Source organism: Oryza brachyantha, chromosome 6 (genome assembly GCF_000231095.2).
Source record: "Oryza brachyantha chromosome 6, ObraRS2, whole genome shotgun sequence".
NCBI lineage: Eukaryota > Viridiplantae > Streptophyta > Magnoliopsida > Poales > Poaceae > Oryza > Oryza brachyantha.
Genome location: NC_023168.2, coordinates 5,073,142 through 5,094,107, shown reverse-complemented (window position 1 = coordinate 5,094,107; position 20,966 = coordinate 5,073,142). Strand labels below are relative to the sequence as shown.

General features: G+C 42.8%; 4 protein-coding genes across 5 annotated transcripts; 3 read left to right on the top strand and 1 right to left on the bottom strand.

The window, feature by feature from the left end:
* The first annotated feature begins 1,678 nt into the window (after window positions 1-1,678).
* On the top strand, window positions 1,679-4,616 carry LOC102702104 (uncharacterized protein At5g39570). The gene is made up of 2 exons (XM_006655881.3): window positions 1,679-2,979; window positions 4,244-4,616. Exons 1-2 carry the CDS (start codon window positions 1,777-1,779, stop codon window positions 4,316-4,318), a joined length of 1,278 nt encoding a protein of 425 aa, XP_006655944.1. The 5' UTR covers window positions 1,679-1,776; the 3' UTR covers window positions 4,319-4,616.
* A 5,115-nt stretch (window positions 4,617-9,731) lies between these two features.
* LOC102708163 (NEP1-interacting protein-like 2) lies at window positions 9,732-12,576 on the top strand. 2 transcript variants are annotated; one of them, XM_015838426.2, is made up of 5 exons: window positions 9,732-10,016; window positions 10,155-10,459; window positions 10,916-10,999; window positions 11,259-11,423; window positions 12,142-12,576. In XM_015838426.2, exons 1-5 carry the CDS (start codon window positions 9,908-9,910, stop codon window positions 12,262-12,264), a joined length of 786 nt encoding a protein of 261 aa, XP_015693912.1. In that variant the 5' UTR covers window positions 9,732-9,907; the 3' UTR covers window positions 12,265-12,576. The 2 variants fall into 2 exon arrangements, with proteins under 2 accessions (XP_015693912.1, XP_006656813.1); XM_006656750.3 differs by having other exon boundaries at window positions 9,733-10,016; window positions 10,281-10,459; window positions 12,142-12,575.
* Window positions 12,577-15,240: 2,664 nt separating this feature from the next.
* Window positions 15,241-17,119, top strand: LOC102701829 (pentatricopeptide repeat-containing protein At5g48910-like). The gene has a single exon (XM_006655880.3). It carries the CDS (start codon window positions 15,298-15,300, stop codon window positions 17,092-17,094), a length of 1,797 nt encoding a protein of 598 aa, XP_006655943.2. The 5' UTR covers window positions 15,241-15,297; the 3' UTR covers window positions 17,095-17,119.
* A 42-nt stretch (window positions 17,120-17,161) lies between these two features.
* On the bottom strand, window positions 17,162-19,761 carry LOC102701552 (protein BOBBER 1-like). The gene is made up of 6 exons (XM_006655879.2): window positions 19,226-19,761; window positions 18,079-18,251; window positions 17,933-17,981; window positions 17,655-17,821; window positions 17,487-17,570; window positions 17,162-17,409 (listed from the first exon to the last, which is right to left on the bottom strand). Exons 1-6 carry the CDS (start codon window positions 19,647-19,649, stop codon window positions 17,371-17,373), a joined length of 936 nt encoding a protein of 311 aa, XP_006655942.1. The 5' UTR covers window positions 19,650-19,761; the 3' UTR covers window positions 17,162-17,370.
* Window positions 19,762-20,966: the final 1,205 nt, after the last annotated feature.

Genomic DNA, 20,966 nt, shown 5'->3' with positions numbered 1-20,966 from the left:
AAACTTGTATGGAGCCTTTTACACAAAAATGAGTTGTGTTAGGGAGAATAGAAAGACCACTTGGTTCAAAAATATTTAGATGTTCTACTTTTATAATACTCTATTTTATATTATAAGATTTTTTAGCTTTGTCTAAATTCATTCATTGATGAGTATATGTGCTTAAATTCATTAGCATACATATGAATCTAAACAATGCTAGAAAGTCTTACATTGTGAAACGGATGGACTATATGACTACTCCATCATCCATTCTCAAATATAAGTATTTCTAGGTTATTTAAAAATATTAATGATATGTTAGTTACTTCGATGGTTTATTATTGAAATTTTAATGGTTTGAGTTTTCTTTCCAAGTTTATGATTGGTTGAAGAATCATAGTTATTGTGAAAATCATGTAAACCAACGCATGAATGCTTATATTGTACAAAACTAAATTCTAGACAAAAGTATTTTAGAATAGAGGGGTAATCCTCCCGATGAACAGGATTGTCTACAACAGTAATTGTTTTCCTCCAATTCCTCCCACTATCGCTCCCTCTCCCTCCTGTGCTCTAGGGGGTGTTTGCTCCAGCGGCGGCATACCATTACCATGTGATATATGAGGTGCTCTATCTTCCTGAGCTTTAAACCAATCCTAATTGTTGATACTTAGTCCTATCTTATGATTTTAAATATATACATGCGTGTCTCATATAGTAAATGAATAACCTGAATAGAGAAGAAGAACACACGTAATGTATTTTTCAGATTACCCGTGAATGACCGAAATTAGGGGAGCTAATTATCATTGATGAGTGCACAATTCCCGTCCAGAAGGGATGATGTTGAGTAGATTTTCTGTTACGTGTACTGTAAGAATTGCTCCTACATCTTGTGCTGTCCGGAAACGCCTGTACACGAGTCCTGCTACACGTACGACGGTGGATGTATGATCGTCGTACGACCTGACGACGCCCTGTCCGCGCCCGCTTGCTCCGTCCGTGTGCCGTTCGTCCTCCATCCGCATGCACGCAGAGTACGCCGTTCGTCTCTCGTACGTACGTCGTACCTCCACCGTCGTACGCGAAGCAATTCCGCTCGTGCACGGTGATCTTTAGAGTTGAGAGGAAAACCCTCGTCCAGCCACCGGTTGTCTTCCCGAAGTCCAGCATCCACCGGTCGCGCCCGTATAGCGTCGGCGCGCATCCAGCTTCTCCAGCATGTCACCTGTTGTCTTCCCGAAGTCACCGGCCCACCGTCCAGCCACGCGGCCTCAGCACGTGCCCCCACGTCTCCCATCCCACTGGCCCCCGACGCGCAAATCCTAACATAATTAAGGCCATGTTTAGTTCCTAAATTTTTTTCTAAAAACATCATATCGAATCTTTAGACATCTAACTAAAGCATTAAATATAGATGAACCAAAAAACTAATTGTACAGTTACGAAAAAAAATCTTGAGACGAATCTTTTAAGTCTAATTAGTTTATGATTAATCATAAATGCTACAGTAACCAACATGTGCTAATGATGGATTAATTAGGCTCAAAAGATTCGTCTCACGGTTTCTGCGCTAGCCGTGAAATTCGCTTTTTCATTCGTGTCCAAAATCTCCTTCTAACATTGGGTCAAATATTTAACTTAATTTCTCGTAAAAATTTTCTCACAACACCGTCTAAATCCCGCGTGAATCCCCTTCTTCTTCCCAAGTCCAAACTCTACTCTCCCCCATCCCGATCCCACAACTCCGCCCCGCTCGCGCCCAGCACCCACAGATCTCCGGCCGTCGCATCCATGGCGTCCGCGTACCGGGGCGGTGCGAGAGCCCACGGCGACGAGCCCGACGACTTCGACGAGTACGACCCCACGCCCTACGGCGGCGGCTACGACCTCTTCGTCACCTTCGGCCGCCCGCTCCCGCCCTCCGACGAGACCTGCCACCCCTGCTCCGCGCCCTCCACCTCCTACGACGCCCCCCACTACTCCGCCGACGAGCCCTCCCCCTACGCCCGCCACGCCAAGCCGCAGCCCGCCTACGGCTTCCGCCCCCAGCAGGAGCAGTCTTCCTACGGCTCCCGCCCCCAGCAGGAGCAGCAGCAGCAGTCCTCCTACGGCTCCTCCGGCTACGGATCTAAGCCCCAGCCCGCCTACGGCTTCCGCCCCCAGGCGGAGGAGCCCACCTACGGGTCTGGCTACGGCAGGAAGCCGCAGGCGGAGGAGAGCTACGGCTCCGGGTATGGATCTGGGTATGGTGGAGGAAGGAAGCAGCAGGAGGAGGAAACTTACGGTTCTGGGTATGGCCGCAAGCCGCAGGTCGAGGAGAGCTATGGATCAGGGTATGGATCTGGATACGGGACCAAGCCGCAGCAGGAAGAGAGCTATGGCTCCGGCTACGGGAGGAAGCCACAACAGGAGGAGAGCTATGGCTCCGGCTACGGGAGGAAGCCACAACAGGAGGAGAGCTATGGCTCCGGCTACGGGAGGAAGCCACAGCAGGAGGAGAGCTATGGCTCCGGCTACGGGAGGAAGCCACAGCAGGAGGAGAGCTATGGCTCCGGCTATGGGAGGAAACCGCAGGTAGAGGAGAGCCATGGATCGGAGTACGGTTCCGGCTATGGGAGGAAGCCACAGGCGGAGAGCTATGGATCGGGGTATGGGAGCAGGCCACAGGGTGGTGAGGAGTATGGTAGTGGTGGGTATGGGAGGAAGACTCATGAGGAGAGCTATGGTTCCTCGGGGTACGGCTATGGCAGGAAGACTGAGGAAGAGAGCCATGGTGGTTCTGGTTATGGATATGGAAAGAAGGCCCAGGAAGAGGGTGAAGGGGCATATGGCTCTGGTGGTTACCCGAAGCCAAAGCCATACGGTCAGGAGGAGACACAGGGTTCTTACGGGTATGGGTATGGCGAGAAGCCGGCGTATGAGAGTGGTGGGTACAACAGGCCGAGCTATGGTGGTGGAGACGAATACCAAGGGGGCCATGGCCGCAAGAAGCATGTGAGTGCACTTCCCTGGTCCTCTGCATTTTACCATATAGGAGTATCTGTTTTCTACACATGGTGTAATGGCTAAAAGTAGCATTGAGCCATTGAGTGGGCTGTGGAAGATCAGGAAATTTATTCACACATTTGTGTTAGGTCATACTATATTACTATAGGACGTCGTTGATGAACTAAACCATTGGTTACCATCATGGCGGGGCATAGGAAAGATGTTTAGTATGATATTAAAGGGATGGCTTCTAAAAGTAGTATACATACAATAGCTGTTTGTGATGCTTGAAATAGTTCTACACGAAATCTTTAGCGCACAATTCCATGTGGCATGTCTATATCACTAAATCTTCAACAATCCTAGTTACTTTGGCATCTCATACAAGTTCTGTGCAAATTCATGAGGTAAATGTTGGTATATGCATTTCTGTAGTCGTTCCAATTCAAAATATTCCTTCAGATTAGTGGGCTAAAACTTTTGGATAATAGTACTAATTACTGGAAATGCCATATGTGTTGTGCAAAATTCATCAGTTACATTTTGGTATATCTACAACACATAAGCATTTAGTCCTATCACACTAACACCCATTTAAGAACCTACAACCTGCAGATAGAATCTACAACAGTACCCTGTAGGATAGTTCTTGATAGAAAGTATAGGTGAATTTTCATTCCAGCGACCATACCTGTCTGTTAGATTGGCGATTTTCTTGCACATAGGATAAGGAAGAGGTGAGCGCAATTGTTTCTGCTGTTTGTGGTTTATTTGGCCATCCTCTCCGTTTTTCCAATATTTCCACAGCTTTTTCACGTTAAGTTGAGAAGACCAAATTCATAACCATTTGAAAGTGACAGGTTCAAATTTACGCCTAAAAATTATCATGTTTTGTCTATATGTTTGAATTTCCCTACTGAAAGTGTGCTACAAACTTGAGTATCGCACCATTTTGATCATAAAATGATAAAGCGTGGTAGAAATGGAAGCCAAAGAGGAGTTTTTCAGGGAAATATAATGGCTTCGCACATGCTTTGGATGATAAAATGGAGCAAGAGGGAACCACTAATACTGGTTCTGGACTGCTGGTTCTGTAACTAACTTTCTGACGAGGATTCAGATTTCATATGCTTAGAAAACCATTTCCCATCGTGCTTCTGTCATTCAAGGATGTTTATAATATATATAATTGAAACGAACCAACACCTGAGGTTTAGAGTAGTAGATGTTTCTGTTCGGTACTAAGTACCTGTTGCTTTCTCTTTTGTAGGACGACAATGACTCTGATGATGAAAAGAAGAAGCGTTACCAGAAGCACCACCGCCGCCAGGAGTACGATGATTAAGCATCCACTGCGGTTATCCTACCAGCCAAAGTACTGCGTGAATAAAGATGCTACTGCTCACTCGCTTGTGCTGTGTTGTCTTGTTTTGTCTTGTGGTCTATCTGCCTCAGTGATCTGATGTCGCTTCAACACTAATAAATTGTGGTTATGGCTGTGCGTGTGGTTTTTATGTTTGAAGCATGTCTAAACAATCACTACGTCGTGTCATTATTTGTATGCTTGAGATGAACGGTGGATGTGCCCCTGTTCCGTCTTAAACTGAATTTATATATTCCTGCTGCACCACTTATGTCTTAAACCTGTACTTCCTTCCGTCCGGTTTTTTCGTATTTAATACTGTCTATATGTTTGAATCTTCACTTACTCAACAAAAATATAAAATTATTATTTATTTTGTTGTAGTTTATTTTATTATTAAATGATCTTTAATGGTGATATATTCTTATATGTTTGCACAAAATGTATATGTCAAATATATATCAAAATGTCCGTTAAATATTAAAAATCACACACCAAAACGCGTCAAACACTGAAAATTGGAGATCAGTTGGGTTTCACCGTTGCATGTAATGACCAGTTAGCCTGTTACTGGCTGTAAGGGTTAATTTTGCAGATGGGTTTCTATGTTCTATGAACCGAAACTGTTAACAAGGGACGGACCAAAGGCTTAAGCTTGTGATTTAGTTCGACTCGAATTTATATTTATAATAAGTTAAACAAGCTGAGATTTTGTGAGCTTAAGAGCAAACCTAGCAGCTTATACATCCCATCATACATATTAAAAATAGATGGTTATCTAAATTTAGATGTTCTCTCTCCTTCATGTATATTTTAATATCCAATCACAAGAGAAAGAGAGTAATATCAACATGAGAGTAGATGGTTGCAAAATACTAATAGAATAAATATGAATGATGTATTATAGATAATCTCTTAGAGTACGGGGTGATATGGACGGGATCTTTTCTGGATGGTCATCCGAATGGCCCATATAGATGATCACGCATGCATGAGCTGCTGGTTTGCCCTAACAAGGTAATTCATGATATGCTTTTTTAGCTTAAGCTCTTCTGTACAAAAGGTTAGTATATATTCATATATTTAAGGCTTCATAACTAGTAGCAGTTAGTATTTTAGTTATATCCATACTATTAGTGTTTAGTGAGATTTTATTATTCATTGTTTTAGTATGTTAATGTATGATTAAATAGTAAGTTTAAAATTATAAAATTGAATTGAATGAGATATAACTTGTTAATAGGCCTAACGATCTTAATAAGTTACTTATGAGCTGAACTGGTCTTTTAGCTCATTAAGATAATGAGCCCGAACATATCGATCTAACATATATTGTAGATAATTTACATGGTCTCTGGGTGCATATATTTATACTCTTAGAGCCTAAAATTTCAAAAGAAAATAAAAGTAACTAGACTTTCCTGACACAAGAAAAAAATAACTACTACTGCCTAATTACAAGAAGATAATTTAGCAAAGTAAAAAATTGTCTTCCTGTGGTATTAACGATTCTTTCCTCAAATCAGCCATTCCATGCATAAGTCGATCTCTTACCTTAATCGAATTTGGTTGGTTTTCTCCTTTGGAAAGTGTCGGGTATCATTATCAACTTCATCAACTTGCCTTTCATCAGACATCGGGCATTAAGCATCAAGCATCAGACACTTGGCTCCATCATTATTCCCCATTATTTTGGTACATCAACAATTGCAAAATGTATATCGACAAACCAAATTTTGACGTTAACACATGCCTCAATTTCGAAGTATGAGAACTCATGCTTCAAAATTATGTTCAAACTCCATTCATATGCCTCTCTTCTTTGCTGATGGCTCCAATCATGCCCCATGGGTTGATAACCATTGGGCTGACCTCCAGACTGATTGACTTCAAAGTTGATGGCCTCCAGGTTGTTGCCCCATAGGGTTGATAACCATTAGGCTAATGGCTTCTAGGTTGATGGCCTCCATATTGATAGCTTCATATTGATGGCTTCTAACTTGATGGCCTACATGTTGATAGTTCCGGAGTTAATAACCATCAGACTGACCCCCGAGCATATGGCTTTTAGGTTGATTGATTCATGGTCTAACCAAGTGTGCTAAATCTGTGTTGATTGATTCATCCACCCTTAAGGAAATAAGTAGTGATGGGGAGTTAAGCCGAGAGAACTCGTTATCCACTCTTAACAAGTGTTGATCGAATTTGCCTGAAGTTCCGATACACGCATGGCTCATTGCGCCTCCCGTGGCAGCATGAGGCATTCCTTTGTCGTTATAGCCGACAGGCTCATCGTTCATTTGATCTTTATCTGATCATCGCTTTTTACTTTCCTCGACTCTATTCGACCTCTCTCACCCAGTTTAGAGAAATAGAGGATGATCACCGAATAGGGGATACAATTATAAATCTATGTTGGTCGTAGGGACAATGCCACGAGACTATGAGAGTCTCCGGTTGCATGATGTAATCCTGCAAGGCTTCTAGGTCCTGAGACATAATCTTTGCCCGGTGCCGGTATATTTCCCTCAGCGCTACGCCGTTGCTGTCGACGGCGACGTCCGGGCTTCCCCGCGGCTCGTCCTCCTCCAGCAGCACGGCAGCCCCACGCGAGCTGACAAGACGCGAATGCTGCAACGGCTTTCCTCCTCCTGGCGCTGTCGCGGTTTTATGCGCGCCGGTCTCTCGCCGAATCGCTCCACGTGGACCAAGTGAAGTGACCCAACCCCACAATAATGCAGAGAGCATGTTGTTTATGTTGGTCTGTTGCATGCCTTCTGGTGAGGTTAGGTATCGGCCATCCGAAACCATCCAATTCTCTCCTGTCGGTTCTGTTTTCCACGTGGGCCCTGGTGACCCAAAATTAGAGGGACGTGGGAAACGCTTGAATTGTGAGAAAACAAAGATTACGATAATTAGGAAATAAACTGGTGTATGTCAGTAATTATTTCGATATAATATAACGAAATTACAGAGCTAATGGGTGGAACATGTCCAAATTATTGTTGTTTCGATTTTTTTATATAGTTTAGTGTTGCTTGAAAACTTATTTTATAAATTAACCCTACGTAACACTGGTTATGCAAGCTTCAAGAACAGGAATAGGATGATTCAGAATTTCGGCTTCTTAATCTCTCTAGTCTAGTTTTTTTGGTTGCTGTCTGTGTTTGGGCTCCTGCTCTCAGTTGTTGGTTTCTATCCTGCTAGTCTAAAAAATCTAGGAAGTGTGGAAGGGTGTTTTATGTGTTCTGTTTTGCCGTCCGATAATCTCTGTAATGCCCGGGATCCCCCGGTGAACTATGTTTTTTGTTTCGCAGTTTGCTTTATAAAAGCTGGGCTCAAAAAACCTTTTATAAAAAAACGTAACACTGGTTATAAAATGCACACACACGCGCACACGCGCGCGCGCATATATATATATATATATATATATAAAAGCACTAAACCTGAACCTCTGGTGTGATAAGAGATCGGCGCTAGACTGGAGCGGATCCTCTGCCACCACATCCATGAACAACTTTCACTTCTACGCTCTCTCCAAATCTTTGTCGTTAAAGTTTCAAAAAACTAACAAATCATTATTTTTTTTCACCTAATTTATTCTTACTTTTAGTAACACACAAGGGTGTGGGTCCTCCCCTTCTACCTTATCGTCTATCCTTTATATTGACCAGTAATATGTCTTTGAATTACGACAGCCCATGCTAGAGCCGTTCTATGTCCTTAAATCTTAGGAGTTCCACCCTAAATTTTTAGATAACATGTATACTATTTTCTAATAAATATTATTTTTAAATATAATTTAAATGTTTATGCCAATTATATATATATAGTATATATATTGATTATTATTATATAGTACGATAACAACATCTATGTTTCACACCAGGGCCCTTTGCAACTAACCAGTTGCTTTGTGAGGCAAGGGGATAGTTTCAGGCTTCGGCCCAACGGAAGAAGGGTAACTTCATTTTCAGGAGTTGAGATATTGGTTGCATATTAAATAAATTGGAAAAAATATATTGTTTTCGTTCATTTTCTTTTTTAGCAGCACTCCCTTAGCACCAGTAAAAGACCAAAATAGTACATAGGGTCTTCATAAATTGTTTTTTAAGGAAGATTAGCACCAACGAGATTGGTGTTAATACTGATTTTTTTTACCCGTTAGCCCCAGAAAACTTTAATTTAAATAGGCCTTTAAAAAACTTCAACAAAAAAGGGACCTTTTTCCTTAGCGCTATGGTTATTGACGCTGAAGTCTAACGTCTAGCACCAAAAACGATGGTGCTGATAATCTCAACCCCGGGACGGCTAAGTATGGAGAAGTTTGGTGTCAAAGACATTGACGCCCATAATCTTTTCATAAATATTTTTTTACATATTTGTAAATATTTCCAAGATCATTGGCGCTGAGAAAAATGTGCATTTTGTTTAAAGATTTTTTAGGAATTGGGCTAAAATGTAAAAAAAATATAGGGTGTTAATACGTCTGACCTCACCACCAAGGATTTGGCATTGAGTGTTAGGGGTGATTGTTTGTTTTTTAGCAAAAAAATTGAACGATATATTTGTAAATAAAAAATAATCTGTGAATAAAATTTTATATATGTGTTCTTAGCGATATAAAAGACATGATTGAACAATAAATCACGATAAAAAAACTTAAAATCTACTCCAAACTTAAGATTCAAAATTTAATTTTTAATTATAAACATAAGCAAAAAGATTGTCAGTCTATTTAAGATTAATTTTTTCGGGGTTTAATGTATGAGATAATTTTTTAATAAGGGTTAGGTTGTTGCCCCTATAAAATTCTTCTTGCTCTGAGAGCTAAGTATATAGCAACCTTGCCTACTTCAACTAACATTGCCTAAAAGATATTTGTATCACCAACCGATGACAAACTCGGCACACGTGGTCATACAATGCCTCTATAATCTATTTTCCTCCCCCAAAAGACAATACAATGCCACTATATTACGTTAACAACCACAAATTCGGTCAAACTAATTTCATACTATATGCTCTTTATTAATGGACCCTAGATTAAACAGTACCGACCTTTTGATATTTCTGAAAAAACAATTTCCATACGAATCCTAAAGATATTAGTATATACTCCCACCGTCTCTATTTGACCATTTGTTTTATTAAAAAATTAAAATATATAAAAAATAAAAGTATATTTAATAATAATTAAAATAACATAAATATATATTTTTCAATATGATGATAATAAAATATATATAAAAAATCAAATGCGTCAAATATTTTGATAGGGGGTTATAGTTAAGAAAAATACTCGCGTAAAAGAGAATTCTGTTTCCGTACGAAACTACTCCGAACCGAATAGTTTTCTACTATTATTTTCATGCGCGAAATCGAAGAGAGCCAACCCAACAACATCTTAAAGCGGAGACTCGTTTCTTTGCGACCACGTCCACGCCTTCTTTCCTTCCTCCCCTCCGTTCCCGGCGAGCTCTCCTCTTCCGGCTGCGGGCGAGCGACGCCGACGCGTTCCAGAGACGGCCGGACGCAATCATCCAGCCGTGATTGGAGCTGCCTTCGTGAATGGAGGCGGCGGCGGCGAGGGGGGAGGAGGAGCGGCGCGCGGCGAGGTGCCTCCCCACGCTTCTGTGCGGCGTCGTCTCCGGCGTGCTCACCGGTATCTTCGCCGTCGGTACGCGCCTTTCTCTTCTCTTCCTAATTAGCGTTCTTTCTTGCTCGCTTGTTGCAATCGGCGCGTTCCAAGGATCGATTGCCAATTTGCCATGGTTGGTTGGCGTGAGATTGATTTCTTGTGCTTCCTGTCCTGTAGATTCTTGGAATCCAGAAAGGCTCGAAAGGGTTGATCTAAGCGTTTCTGCGAGCTGTTCTTTTGGTTTGATTTGTGCTCTGATTATGGTTTCTTTGTGCCTGTTAATTAATTTTGGGATGGCTGAAGCTGGAGGCTTGACGGGGGCGGTCACTGGAGCGTTGGCCGGGAGAGCTTCTGACGGCGGCGTTCTCCGGGGAGCCGGGCTGGGTGCATTTGCTGGTGCAGTCCTCTCCATTGAGATCCTGGAGGCGTCTCGCGCGTATTGGTGCCAAGATCGATCAAGCTCGCCATCTACATTATCCATGGTGCGTATGCTTCTTGAGCTCAGTCCGCGTTATTTATACGGAGTCAGTAACGGGGCGAAAAACATAGCAGCGGATTAAAATATGATTAATTAATTATTATTTATAAAAAACGTAAAAAATAATTGATATTATTTTTAAAGCAATTTTTCTATAAGATTATTTTTTGCAAAAAAAAGAGCCGTTAGGAAGCATAGTTGAGAAAAACGAGGGAATCGAAGTTAGTAAACCCATCTAAAAATACGGCCCCATTTTAGTACATTTGCAGTAAACTCCTTATCTGAAAGAGAGTTTATGTCCTAATTAATTTGGATTGCGTTTTAGTGTTATTGGTGGCTTTTTTTTATGTGAGGAATAATTGGACTAGTATTTTAGAAACTATTTTTTTGAGGCTTTTAAATTAGGACGGAAATTATTTGCCAATGGCAAATGCGCTTAAATAGCTTGTTTGGCTTCCAGGGTGATTTTGTGAAGCAGCTTATTCATGCTCGTTTTGTGCAAGAGCAGTATGGGGCATCAGGACATGCAACACATCGTTGGCAGGTCAGTGTCTTATCTCATATATGACCATCCTTATCGCACTGACATATGGGCATTACTCATCCCCATGAAACAGAATGGGATTTGCAAAATATCTTTTTCAGGCAAATGTTTCAGTGGTATGTAATGAAGTATTCAAATGTCAATTGACATTGATTGGAATATCAAAGTTTAATGGCCATTTTTTTTACTGGAAGTTTAGATACTCTGTTATTGAAACGATCTTTGGTAATTCTTTTGAAACGAAATACTCTGTCAACAGGTTGGTATTGCAGACGTCGTCAATAATGCTGTACATGAAGTCCTAGGAGATGTCCCATCTAGAGGAGGGCTCTCAAAATATTCTCTAATGAAATTGCCTTACCATGTGGTGACTGATAATCAAGGCTCCAATGGGGAAAACTTGTCTTGCTCTATTTGCTTGCAGGTACAAACTTCACATCACATTTATAGGAAATCAAATGCTACAATATATATTTGTCAATTGGAATATGCTCCTAATTCAAAATTGAAGTAGTCTTGCAGGCATAACTTTCTTCATAATCTGAAATTTCACTTTCCCAAAAGAAGATCTGGAATTTAACTTGTTTAGATTATTTTTGGTTCGGCACAGCTTCCGCTCCAACCTCAAGTTTTTTTTAACCTAGTATATCTACCTCAGAAAATTTCTTGGAGTTCAAACCAGTGATTGATTAAGATTATTTAAGTGAGACATTTTGTTCCTATTTCAAAACAAAAGAAGAGTATTAATCCACTTTAATATAAAAACTCCTACTTCTAGAAGAATCAGGAGTTGAAGCCATGCCAAGCAGGCCTATATGTATGGTTGGAGTATTTGTTATCTTATCTGCATTTGTGCATAAATTACATATGCATCTGCAGAAATGCCTTCTCATGTTGGGTTATCATAAGAATTATCACAGGTTTTACAATCAGCTAGAATTAAGTGGCTGAAACTAACAAAGATTGAAATACAGGAACTTAAATATGTCCATTCCATATGTGTATAGTTGGAGTAACCTTGGATACTTTTGTACTGTGCAATTAGCCATTCAGATATTTTGATTTGTAGTGCGTGATTCTATAGCATATTTGTCATGCTATTTTTGCTTGATTTTGGATATGCTGACAGTTTTCTCTTGTAGGATGTTGTGGCTGGAGAGACAGCGAGGAGGTTGCCAAATTGCTCTCACACTTTCCATCAGCCTTGTGTGGACAAATGGCTCGTCGGCCATGGTTCTTGCCCTGTGTGTAGGCAAGATGTGTAGATCATAGATAACGTCTGGCTCTGTCTTGCCCTCCTAGAACCAAATTGACATATACTCAGTGTGTCAAATATGTGTTCTAATTATACATAGAAAAGTCTACCCAACTGTAAATTAGTCCTATACATGTATATGTCTATTGGAAAAGAAAAGGTTCTCTGCATCCTGCACTTGGTTAAGAACTTGAGATGTAAAAAGGATGTGTTCGTTTTTTTTTTTCTGTTATGGTAGTATCTGGATAACTGGATCTGCACCGTGATGTCGCTGGAATGTTCACATCATCAATCGGGCCACAAATGGATTAATTCGAACTTTGGAAGTGTATCCTCTACCGTTCGGGGTTGCCGCTGCGCCCTGCCGTAGTTAAGATCCGGATTCTAATATTGCACCGTGATATTTTTGGTGACATTCTGTCACTGATATGTGGGACCCACATATGTCTAGATCTACGTGTCAGTGACATAATGTTACCGAGAATATCACATTTAACAGTAAATAATGCTTCATTCCTTCCGGTTCTCGTTCTTTCTCGTGTCTGTAGTAGCACAATGCTCCTAAAGGGGACTACAGTATGGTACATTTGGTATACCCCTCAACCGTTGGATCAAAACGGACGGTCAAGATATACTGGCACATTATTTGCTACAGTAGTGAACAGTGTTTTGAGACACGGTTAATATAGTACTTTGTGCACTGTTCGTGGGACCGCTTACCTGGACCTTAGAGCATGAACAATAGTTAGAGCAACTGTTGCTAATATAATCTTTTTCACGTCATATATGACAATATATGGACAACGGACACAATAGACCGTCTATTTAGTTATTAATTAATGATTTGATTCTGATTAGAGTGGATAGATGCATTAGGATATCTGTTACTCGCTCTATTTTAAAATATATGGTGTATTTTGTTTGGTTATAACCAGGGTTGGTTCTGACTTTTCAGACCCTGGTGCAAAGTTATAATAATAATAATAATAATAATAATAATAATAATAATAATAATAATAATAATAATAGATATATATTTTTTACATAAATATATAAATTATTATTATAAACATTCACATTATATTTAAAATAATATGTATATAGAAAATATTATACATGTAACATGTTATCTCAAAAATTTTAGGTGCAATCCTGGGATTGGGGGCCTACAGCGGCCACACCGCTTGAACACCCCCCGCGCGCCCCGCATAGTCCTTTCTAATACGAATATAATAACACTAATGTTATGTTATACAAATTATACATGATACAATAGTAATGTTAGGCAAAACACTTATCCAAATTTAAAAAAATACGTCAAATGTTTCGAAATAGAGAAAGCAGATGGATTGTTGGTCAACGGACAATGGTCTTCTTGTCACTCTTTTGTTCCGCGTGATAATCACTCTTATGAAGCATCGAACAAGAGAATCATGTTTGCTGTGCGGCGGAGATCATGGTTTAATTAGTAGATCTTGCCGATCACCGCCATAGCCGCTGCCAACCTACCATGACAAGTTGGAAGTCACATTAGTGGTGTCATGACAAGCAAAGAAGGGGAGACAGAGGAGACAATCTAGCCCTTTATTTCCTTTTAATATTCGGATGCTCCCAACTGCAAAAGTTTGCAGTCGTTAGTTTAACTTCAGCTGAGCCGAACCATGAAGAGAGAGAGCTCACCAAAGTTCTTGAAATCGAAATTGTTATTCAAAAAACACCCTCCAAAGAAAAGTGAAAACGAAATCTTATAACCCTACTTTATTCCCTCTTACTATAAATATTCAACATTTTAAAATAAGACTTTTAAACTTTGATCATCAATAATTTCTCAAATGCTTACTTTAAGCAACATATATTATTGGTTGGAAAATTTGAAAGGTACAATCTTAATATCATAAAATTGTTAGAATTTATATAATTATCTGATTTAAAAATGTGTTCTAAGGTTTACGATTTATATAAGAAAAATTAAAACTTAAAAATTCAAAAACTTCCAAGAATCTAGTATTAAACGTTAAATATTTATGATGGTTGGGTTAAGAAAAAGAAATTTGTAGTATAAGCTTTGACGCTTTCCGCTCTCACAATATTTCCAATTTCTCACACCATTTAATATTTGGTTTTAAAAATAAATCATTTCGAAAATTATTTTCAAATCTATATGGTTTTATCAAACATCCCATCTGACGTGACAATATTAACAAGACAATGCTTTTGAACATGCCACGACACGAAAGGTTTTGCCAGACAACAGAACTAAGGTCATTCATAGTACAGGCATTAGCTCTATCCGTCAACTAGAAAAAAGGTATGGAGGACTCTTGATCTCACAATGCAAATGGTTTAAGATGCATGTAGTTTAAAATGGGCCCACGTTTGCACTCTGTCCTTTCTTTCTTTTTCTTCTCCTCCCTCCCGTCAAGCCGAGCGGCAGCAAACAAGGTCAGGTGGCGACAGCGGATCAAGGGGCCCCGGTGGATCGAGGCTAGCGGAGGTAGCGGCCTCGATCGGGCGATGTCAGGCGACAGTAGAGCTATGCGGGTGGCCGGTGGCGGCATAGATCTACATGGTTGGGTGTCTGTGAGCTCCGGCGGACGCGGGCGGTAGGTCTCGGAGCTTGCTCCCGCCGCCTACTCCACATGCTCCGGCCATCGCCTCTCTCCCCCCTTCCCCTAGTTTTTTGGCGTCTTGCATGTATCTCTCGTCTCGTCTATGCAGGGATGCTCGTGGCTTACAGAGGGGACAACGTCTTAGTAAAGCTACGGTCCCCACACTTTCTCTCCTCCACACAAACAGTCTTGTCTATATGGTGAGTGCAAGCCATTAGTCACGTAGGTGCAATGTGAATGGCAACCAAACGGTATTCAATTTTCATATAAACCTTAAGTTACCTATTTTAAAAATATTTAAAAGGTGCTCGAAATTTTTTTTTTTAAAAAAGACTCTTCCCACGGGGGGATATTTCTTCTTGCATACTCCATGCTTCGGCAGTGGCAGCTCGCCGTATTATCTTCTCCAAATTCCAAACGTTCGTCCTCCACCAATGTCGGCCACCGCGCCGACCCCGATCCCCATCACCACCATCTCCGAGCTCAGGCAGCACCACTCGCAGCTCGTCCGCCTCGGCCTCGCCTCCCACCCCGCCCACGCGCGCCGCCTCCTCGCCTTCCTCGCCCGCGACCCGGCCCACCTCCCCTATGCCGCGCGCCTCCTCGCACACCACCCGGACCCGCGCCCGGCGCTCCTCAACCCGCTCTTCGCCTCCCTCCCGCCGCGCGCCGCCGCGGCGCTCCTCGCCCTCATGCTCTCCCTGCCCCTGGCCCCCGACCACTTCACCTTCCCGCGCCTCCTCCCCGCGGCGCCGCTCCCGCTCGCCGCCCAGCTCCACGCGCTCCTCCTCAAGCTCAACTTCCACTCCCACACCCAGTCGCTCAACGCACTCCTCGCCGCCTACCTCGCCGGCGCCCGCCCCGACCTCGCCTCCCTCCTATTCCGTACCAGCCCGTATGCTACGCTCGACGTCACGTCCTGGACGACGATGGTGAACGGGCTGTGTAGGCTCGGGCTCGTGGAGGAGGCGCGTGAGGTGTTCGACGGGATGCCCGAGAGGAACCTGGTCTCCTGGAACTCCATGATCTCGGGGTACGTCAAGGCCGAGCGGTTCTTGGACGCGCTTGAGGTGTTCGACGAAATGCGGGCGCTGGGAGTGGAGGGGAACGGGTTCGTCGCGACGACCGCGCTAGTGGCGTGCACGGGGGCGGGGGCTCTGGCCCGCGGGAGGGAGGTGCACCGGTGGGTGCAGCAAAGCGGGATCGAGATGGACGCCAAGCTGGCGACGGCGGTGGTCGACATGTACTGCAAGTGCGGGTGCGTCGACGAGGCGTGGCGCGTGTTCGACTCTCTGCCGGCGAGGGGGCTCACGACGTGGAACTGCATGATCGGCGGGTTCGCCGTGCACGGGAGGTGCGACGACGCACTCGAGCTGTTCCGACGGATGGAGGCGGCGGGCGTGGCGCCTGACGACGTCACGCTGCTGAACATTCTCACGGCGTGCGCACACGCCGGCGAGGTCAGCGAAGGCCGCCGCTACTTCAACCACATCGTGGAGCGCCACGGCATCGAGCCCAAGATGGAGCACTACGGCTGCATGGTCGACCTGTTCGGGCGAGCAGGGCAGCTAGACGAAGCCAAGAAGGTGATCGACGGAATGCCAATGGAGCCGGACCTCGCCGTCCTCGGCGCCCTCCTCGGGGCATGCAAGATCCACGGCGACGTCGACCTCGGCGAGGCGATCGGCTGGCGCGTCATAGATCTCGACCCCCACAACAGCGGCCGCTACATTCTCCTCGCCAACCTCCTCGCCGGCGCCGGCCGGTGGGAAGACGTGGCCAAGGTCCGTCGTCTGATGGACGAACGGAACGTGAGCAAGGAGGCCGGGCGGTCGGTGATCGAGATCGACGGCGAGGCCCGCGAGTTCCGGTGCGGGAACCTGTGCCACCCTCAGGGGGAGGAGATCTACGCCATGGCCGTGGACATGGTGAGGAGGATCAGGGCCGAGGGGTACGTGCCGGACACGACGGAGGCGCTGCACGACGTCGCCGAGGAAGACAAGGAGGCGGCGCTGCTGCACCACAGCGAGAAGCTGGCGATCGCCTTCGGGCTGCTGCGCGCGAGGCCGCGCGAGACGCTCCGGATCACCAAGAACCTGCGGGTGTGTAGGGATTGCCACGAGGCGACCAAGATCGTGTCTCGCGTGTTTGACCGGGAGATCGTGGTTAGGGACAGGAACCGTTTCCATCATTTTAAGGACGGGACGTGTTCGTGTAAAGATTATTGGTAAAATACACGTGATTCATAGATTATCAAAGCTAGAACCACAATTTTCTCCGAATCCATGATCCATCCCGGGATGCAACTGATTTACTATCGGTTCTCGTCAATTTAACAACTGATGCCATTCAAAGGTTCAGTAAACAGCACAGTAGTTCATAACTACGCTTCTGAAGAACACAAAATGATGTTAAGCCAGTATCACAGATGAACCCGCTAACCACAATTTAGCACGAAACAGAATGTAATATCTCCACACGGCTGGTACGATCTGATTGAACATTTTCTAAGCTAATTTCGCCCTTGAGAAGTCCATCTCCGGGTGCTGTAATGAAAAAAGTTTCAGTCAGAGCGTACTAGGAGGTTAACGATGTATCTATACAGTTGTCATCCTGCTGTTACCTGAGCCATGAATTTCTTGAGCATTTCTTGCTTCTGCATTTCATCACTTGTTGGAAGACCCATCTGCTTCTGGCGTTGATCAAACTGCACGATACAAGAGAGAATTTAGATCACCGGGCACAGACTTGTGCGACAAAATGGTTATAAATAAGGTACTGCTCATCTTACCATCATCTTCTCAACAGTTTGTCGAGTCTCTGGATCCAAATCAGAGAGTTTGCTGTTCTCTGGTTCTACCTTTTGTGTATCAACTTCAGGCTCACCCTTTACTACAGATTTCCACCACTCCATTTGATTTTGCTTTGTCAGCAGAATGGACAGCGATTTTCCATCCTCTGAAGAAATTATCAGAATGAAACGAGTTTTTAGTCAGTAATAATAAGGAACTAAGGTGAGAGTATTCTAAAAGATCACTTCATAAAATTAAAGGACTTTGTATCATATACCTATGCTCCAGAAGCAGTCATCAACTTTAACTGGTTTGTAAAGTTCACCCTGCCAAGGAAGAAAAGCACAATTAGAATACTATAATACTCAGATTCAGAGAAAATTCTTACAAGAAAAATCAGTTTATAGTGTACTTGCTACTTACCTCGATAATAGGAGGCTGACCCTTCAAACCAACCTTCAGATGCTCCTTCTTAATATCACAGACGACAAACCTTGACTTTGTTCCTTGAGGAACAGGCACAGTGATAGTAACCTCTGGCAATTGCTGAGTCCAAGAGTACTTCTCCAAATCAAGACCATTGCCAGCATTTGGTTCTGTTTAATTAAGCAGGGTTATTAAAGTATTAGATACCAATCAATTGATCTCCAGCATGTATCAAAATGAAATTGAAATATAAATGAACACAGATTTCCAACATGTAGTAGGAAGTGTAAAATGAAATTTATGAACAAATGAACGAACATTTCCAACATATAGTAGAAGGCAAAACGAAATTTAAATGTAAATGAACACTAGGACAATTTATTTTCACAAGAGGCAAATGAATGACTAATACAAATAAGATTACATGGTTCACAAAACATTATGTTTAATTGTTTCTCAGGATATAGCATAATACAAAACCAAGTGTCTGCAAGCCCCCATAAAAAGAGCAAAACAAAGCAAATTGTAATTGGCCTTCAAATCTAATGGAAGAAAAACCTTTGTCCTGGATCAATTTGATAGATTGCAAAATTTTATTCCAATCCTAACCAGTCTTTCTTCACTGAAATAGACTTGCATTACCAGCAGACGCATCTCATATTTTCAGTCATGAATTAGGCACTAATGAGTACTACTCTGTTAGAATCCCAAAGTCCAAAAACAGGACTTGCTGTGTTTGGAGACACAAATCTCCATTTTTCTCCCTAATTTAGGATTCTATCAGTGGACTCAAGCTGATTCATCGACTAAACCTTCTCCACATCATTGCTCCCAACCCCATTGGATCGACCATACGGCCAGTAAATAGTGATAGCTTAACCAGATTCCTTCGTCGATTGGTTTATGCCTATTTCTAACTCCACGTATAGGGAAGATTTGTTTGACCAATTGAATTATCAGCCTACCGCAATATAGACAACAATAAAGCAATAATTAAGGCACTGGGTCGGCATTGGTGCCGTAGAAATGAGATTCCTAAATCACTGACAAGCAAAATCGTCTACATCTAAAGCACATTTAGCATCAAAACACTAAAACCCAGCAGTAATAGCAACTGAAGGAGGCGTGGAAACAGAGTACTTACTCCGCACGTTCCCCTCCTCCTTCTCCACCTCCATGCCATCCTTCCCCGCCGAGCTCTCCGGCTCCGCTGCCACCGAGCTCTCCGGCTTCACCTCCGCGGGCGCCTTCGCCTTCCTCTCCGCCTCGGCCGCCTTCCTCTCCGCCTCCTCTGCCTTCCTCTTGGCCTCCCTCGCCTTCCTCTCCTCCGCCTCCACCTGCGCCCTAGCCGCCGACGCCAAGGCCGAGACCCTGCTCACCGCGGAGGGGTCCCGGAACAGGTCGGAGCGCCGCCTCGCGACGTCGATTGCCGCCTGGAGGAAGGGGATCGCGCCGCCCTTCCGCTCCAGCACCGCCGCGAGGACCTCCTCGTCGCCGCCCGCCGCCGCCGGCTGCTGCTGTTGCTGCCGCGGAGCCTCGTCCTCCTGGAAGTCGGAAATGATCGCCATGTGCCGCCGCCGCGGGTCCCCTTCTCTCCCTCTAGGGTTTTCGAGAACCAGCTCGCCGCGAGCGCCCGCTTCGGGATCTCAGATTCGCGAGGGTTTTCGACCAAATGGAAGCTTGGGCTTTACACTTTCTGTTTATATAGGAGAAGTTCAAGGCAACGAGCTGGAGTTCTAGAAATTTCCTGAGTCGTGTGGAATTGGCATTAGAGCGGATAGTATAGCCGGTTACTGCCTCCAATTTATCTATAACTAATCTAATTTTATCTATAACTAATTTAATAATCAATTTATATAATAGCTACTTATAAATTTTATATTTGTAAATAAAAAATAATTTATGAATAAGACTTTTATATAGCTATTTTAAGGTTAAAAATAAGATAATTTATGCACAAAACTTTTATATACATATTTTAAGGTTAAAATTCAAATTTTGGAGCATAAGAAAAACGAAAAGATAGAGATGTTTTCTTTTTTATTACAAATGAACTCATCTTTACTCACAAAACTTTGCATCGGTAACAAACCAAATAGAGCCTACTCCCTCCGTTTTATAATGTAAGATGTTTAACTTTTTGCTTGTAATGTTTGACCATTTGTCTTATTTAAAAAATAATAGAAATATCATTTATTTTGCCTGTAAGACGACTTGTCATTTTTTATATTTGTACTAAATTTTTAAATAAGACAAATAATCAAACGTTACATTAAGAAAAGTCAAACATCTTACGTTATAAAATGGAGGCAGTATATATTATAATCTTCCTGATTACTGAATACTGAGAATGCTAAAATTCTATAGTAGCATCAAAATTTGGTCCACTGATTTAGCCATCGAAGTAAACAGCCATCTACTCCAATTTCTACCAAATTCATCCATGTGATACTCGTCAAACCAGGAGAAAATCACGTATCTACCATTATTATAAAAAAAAGGAATTCACTATAATACCATTATATAAATGGACTTCGCCTAAATACTATCCAAATAGTTGTACGGTTTGCTATTTTATCATTTTGGCTGTTAACTCTATTTTAGTATTTTTTTCCTAATTTGCCTCTCCCAACTCATTTTCTCCATATGTGTTACACATACCCTATTTTTGCTCGTAATTTTTCGGTATTGTACAAGAGGCACGCAAAGTTGACGCTCTCCACTTTTTCTCATTGCACAGGATGGCATATTTTATTTTTTTATTTGTCGCACACGTATTTTTTCTCCATTCTCACTGTATTTTTTTATTTACTCATTTTTGACAAATAAAAAATAAAATATACCGTCCTGTGCGATGAGAAAAAATGGAGAGCGACAACTTTACG

Bases quoted from the DNA above. Each gene is read 5' to 3' on its own strand.
- LOC102701552 (XM_006655879.2), bottom strand. From the start codon at position 19,649: ATGGCGATCATTTCCGACTTCCAGGAGGACGAGGCTCCGCGGCAGCAA. The intron at 18,252-19,225 runs GTAAGTACTCTG...TTAATTAAACAG, and splicing joins GGAGGAGGGGAACGTGCGGA to AACCAAATGCTGGCAATGGT. The intron at 17,571-17,654 runs GTAAGATGAGCA...TGTATCGTGCAG, and splicing joins AAACTGTTGAGAAGATGATG to TTTGATCAACGCCAGAAGCA.
- LOC102702104 (XM_006655881.3), top strand. From the start codon at position 1,777: ATGGCGTCCGCGTACCGGGGCGGTGCGAGAGCCCACGGCGACGAGCCC. The intron at 2,980-4,243 runs GTGAGTGCACTT...TCTCTTTTGTAG, and splicing joins GCCATGGCCGCAAGAAGCAT to GACGACAATGACTCTGATGA.
- LOC102708163 (XM_015838426.2), top strand. From the start codon at position 9,908: ATGGAGGCGGCGGCGGCGAGGGGGGAGGAGGAGCGGCGCGCGGCGAGG. The intron at 10,460-10,915 runs GTGCGTATGCTT...TTTGGCTTCCAG, and splicing joins CGCCATCTACATTATCCATG to GGTGATTTTGTGAAGCAGCT. The intron at 11,000-11,258 runs GTCAGTGTCTTA...CTCTGTCAACAG, and splicing joins ATGCAACACATCGTTGGCAG to GTTGGTATTGCAGACGTCGT.
- LOC102701829 (XM_006655880.3), top strand. From the start codon at position 15,298: ATGTCGGCCACCGCGCCGACCCCGATCCCCATCACCACCATCTCCGAG.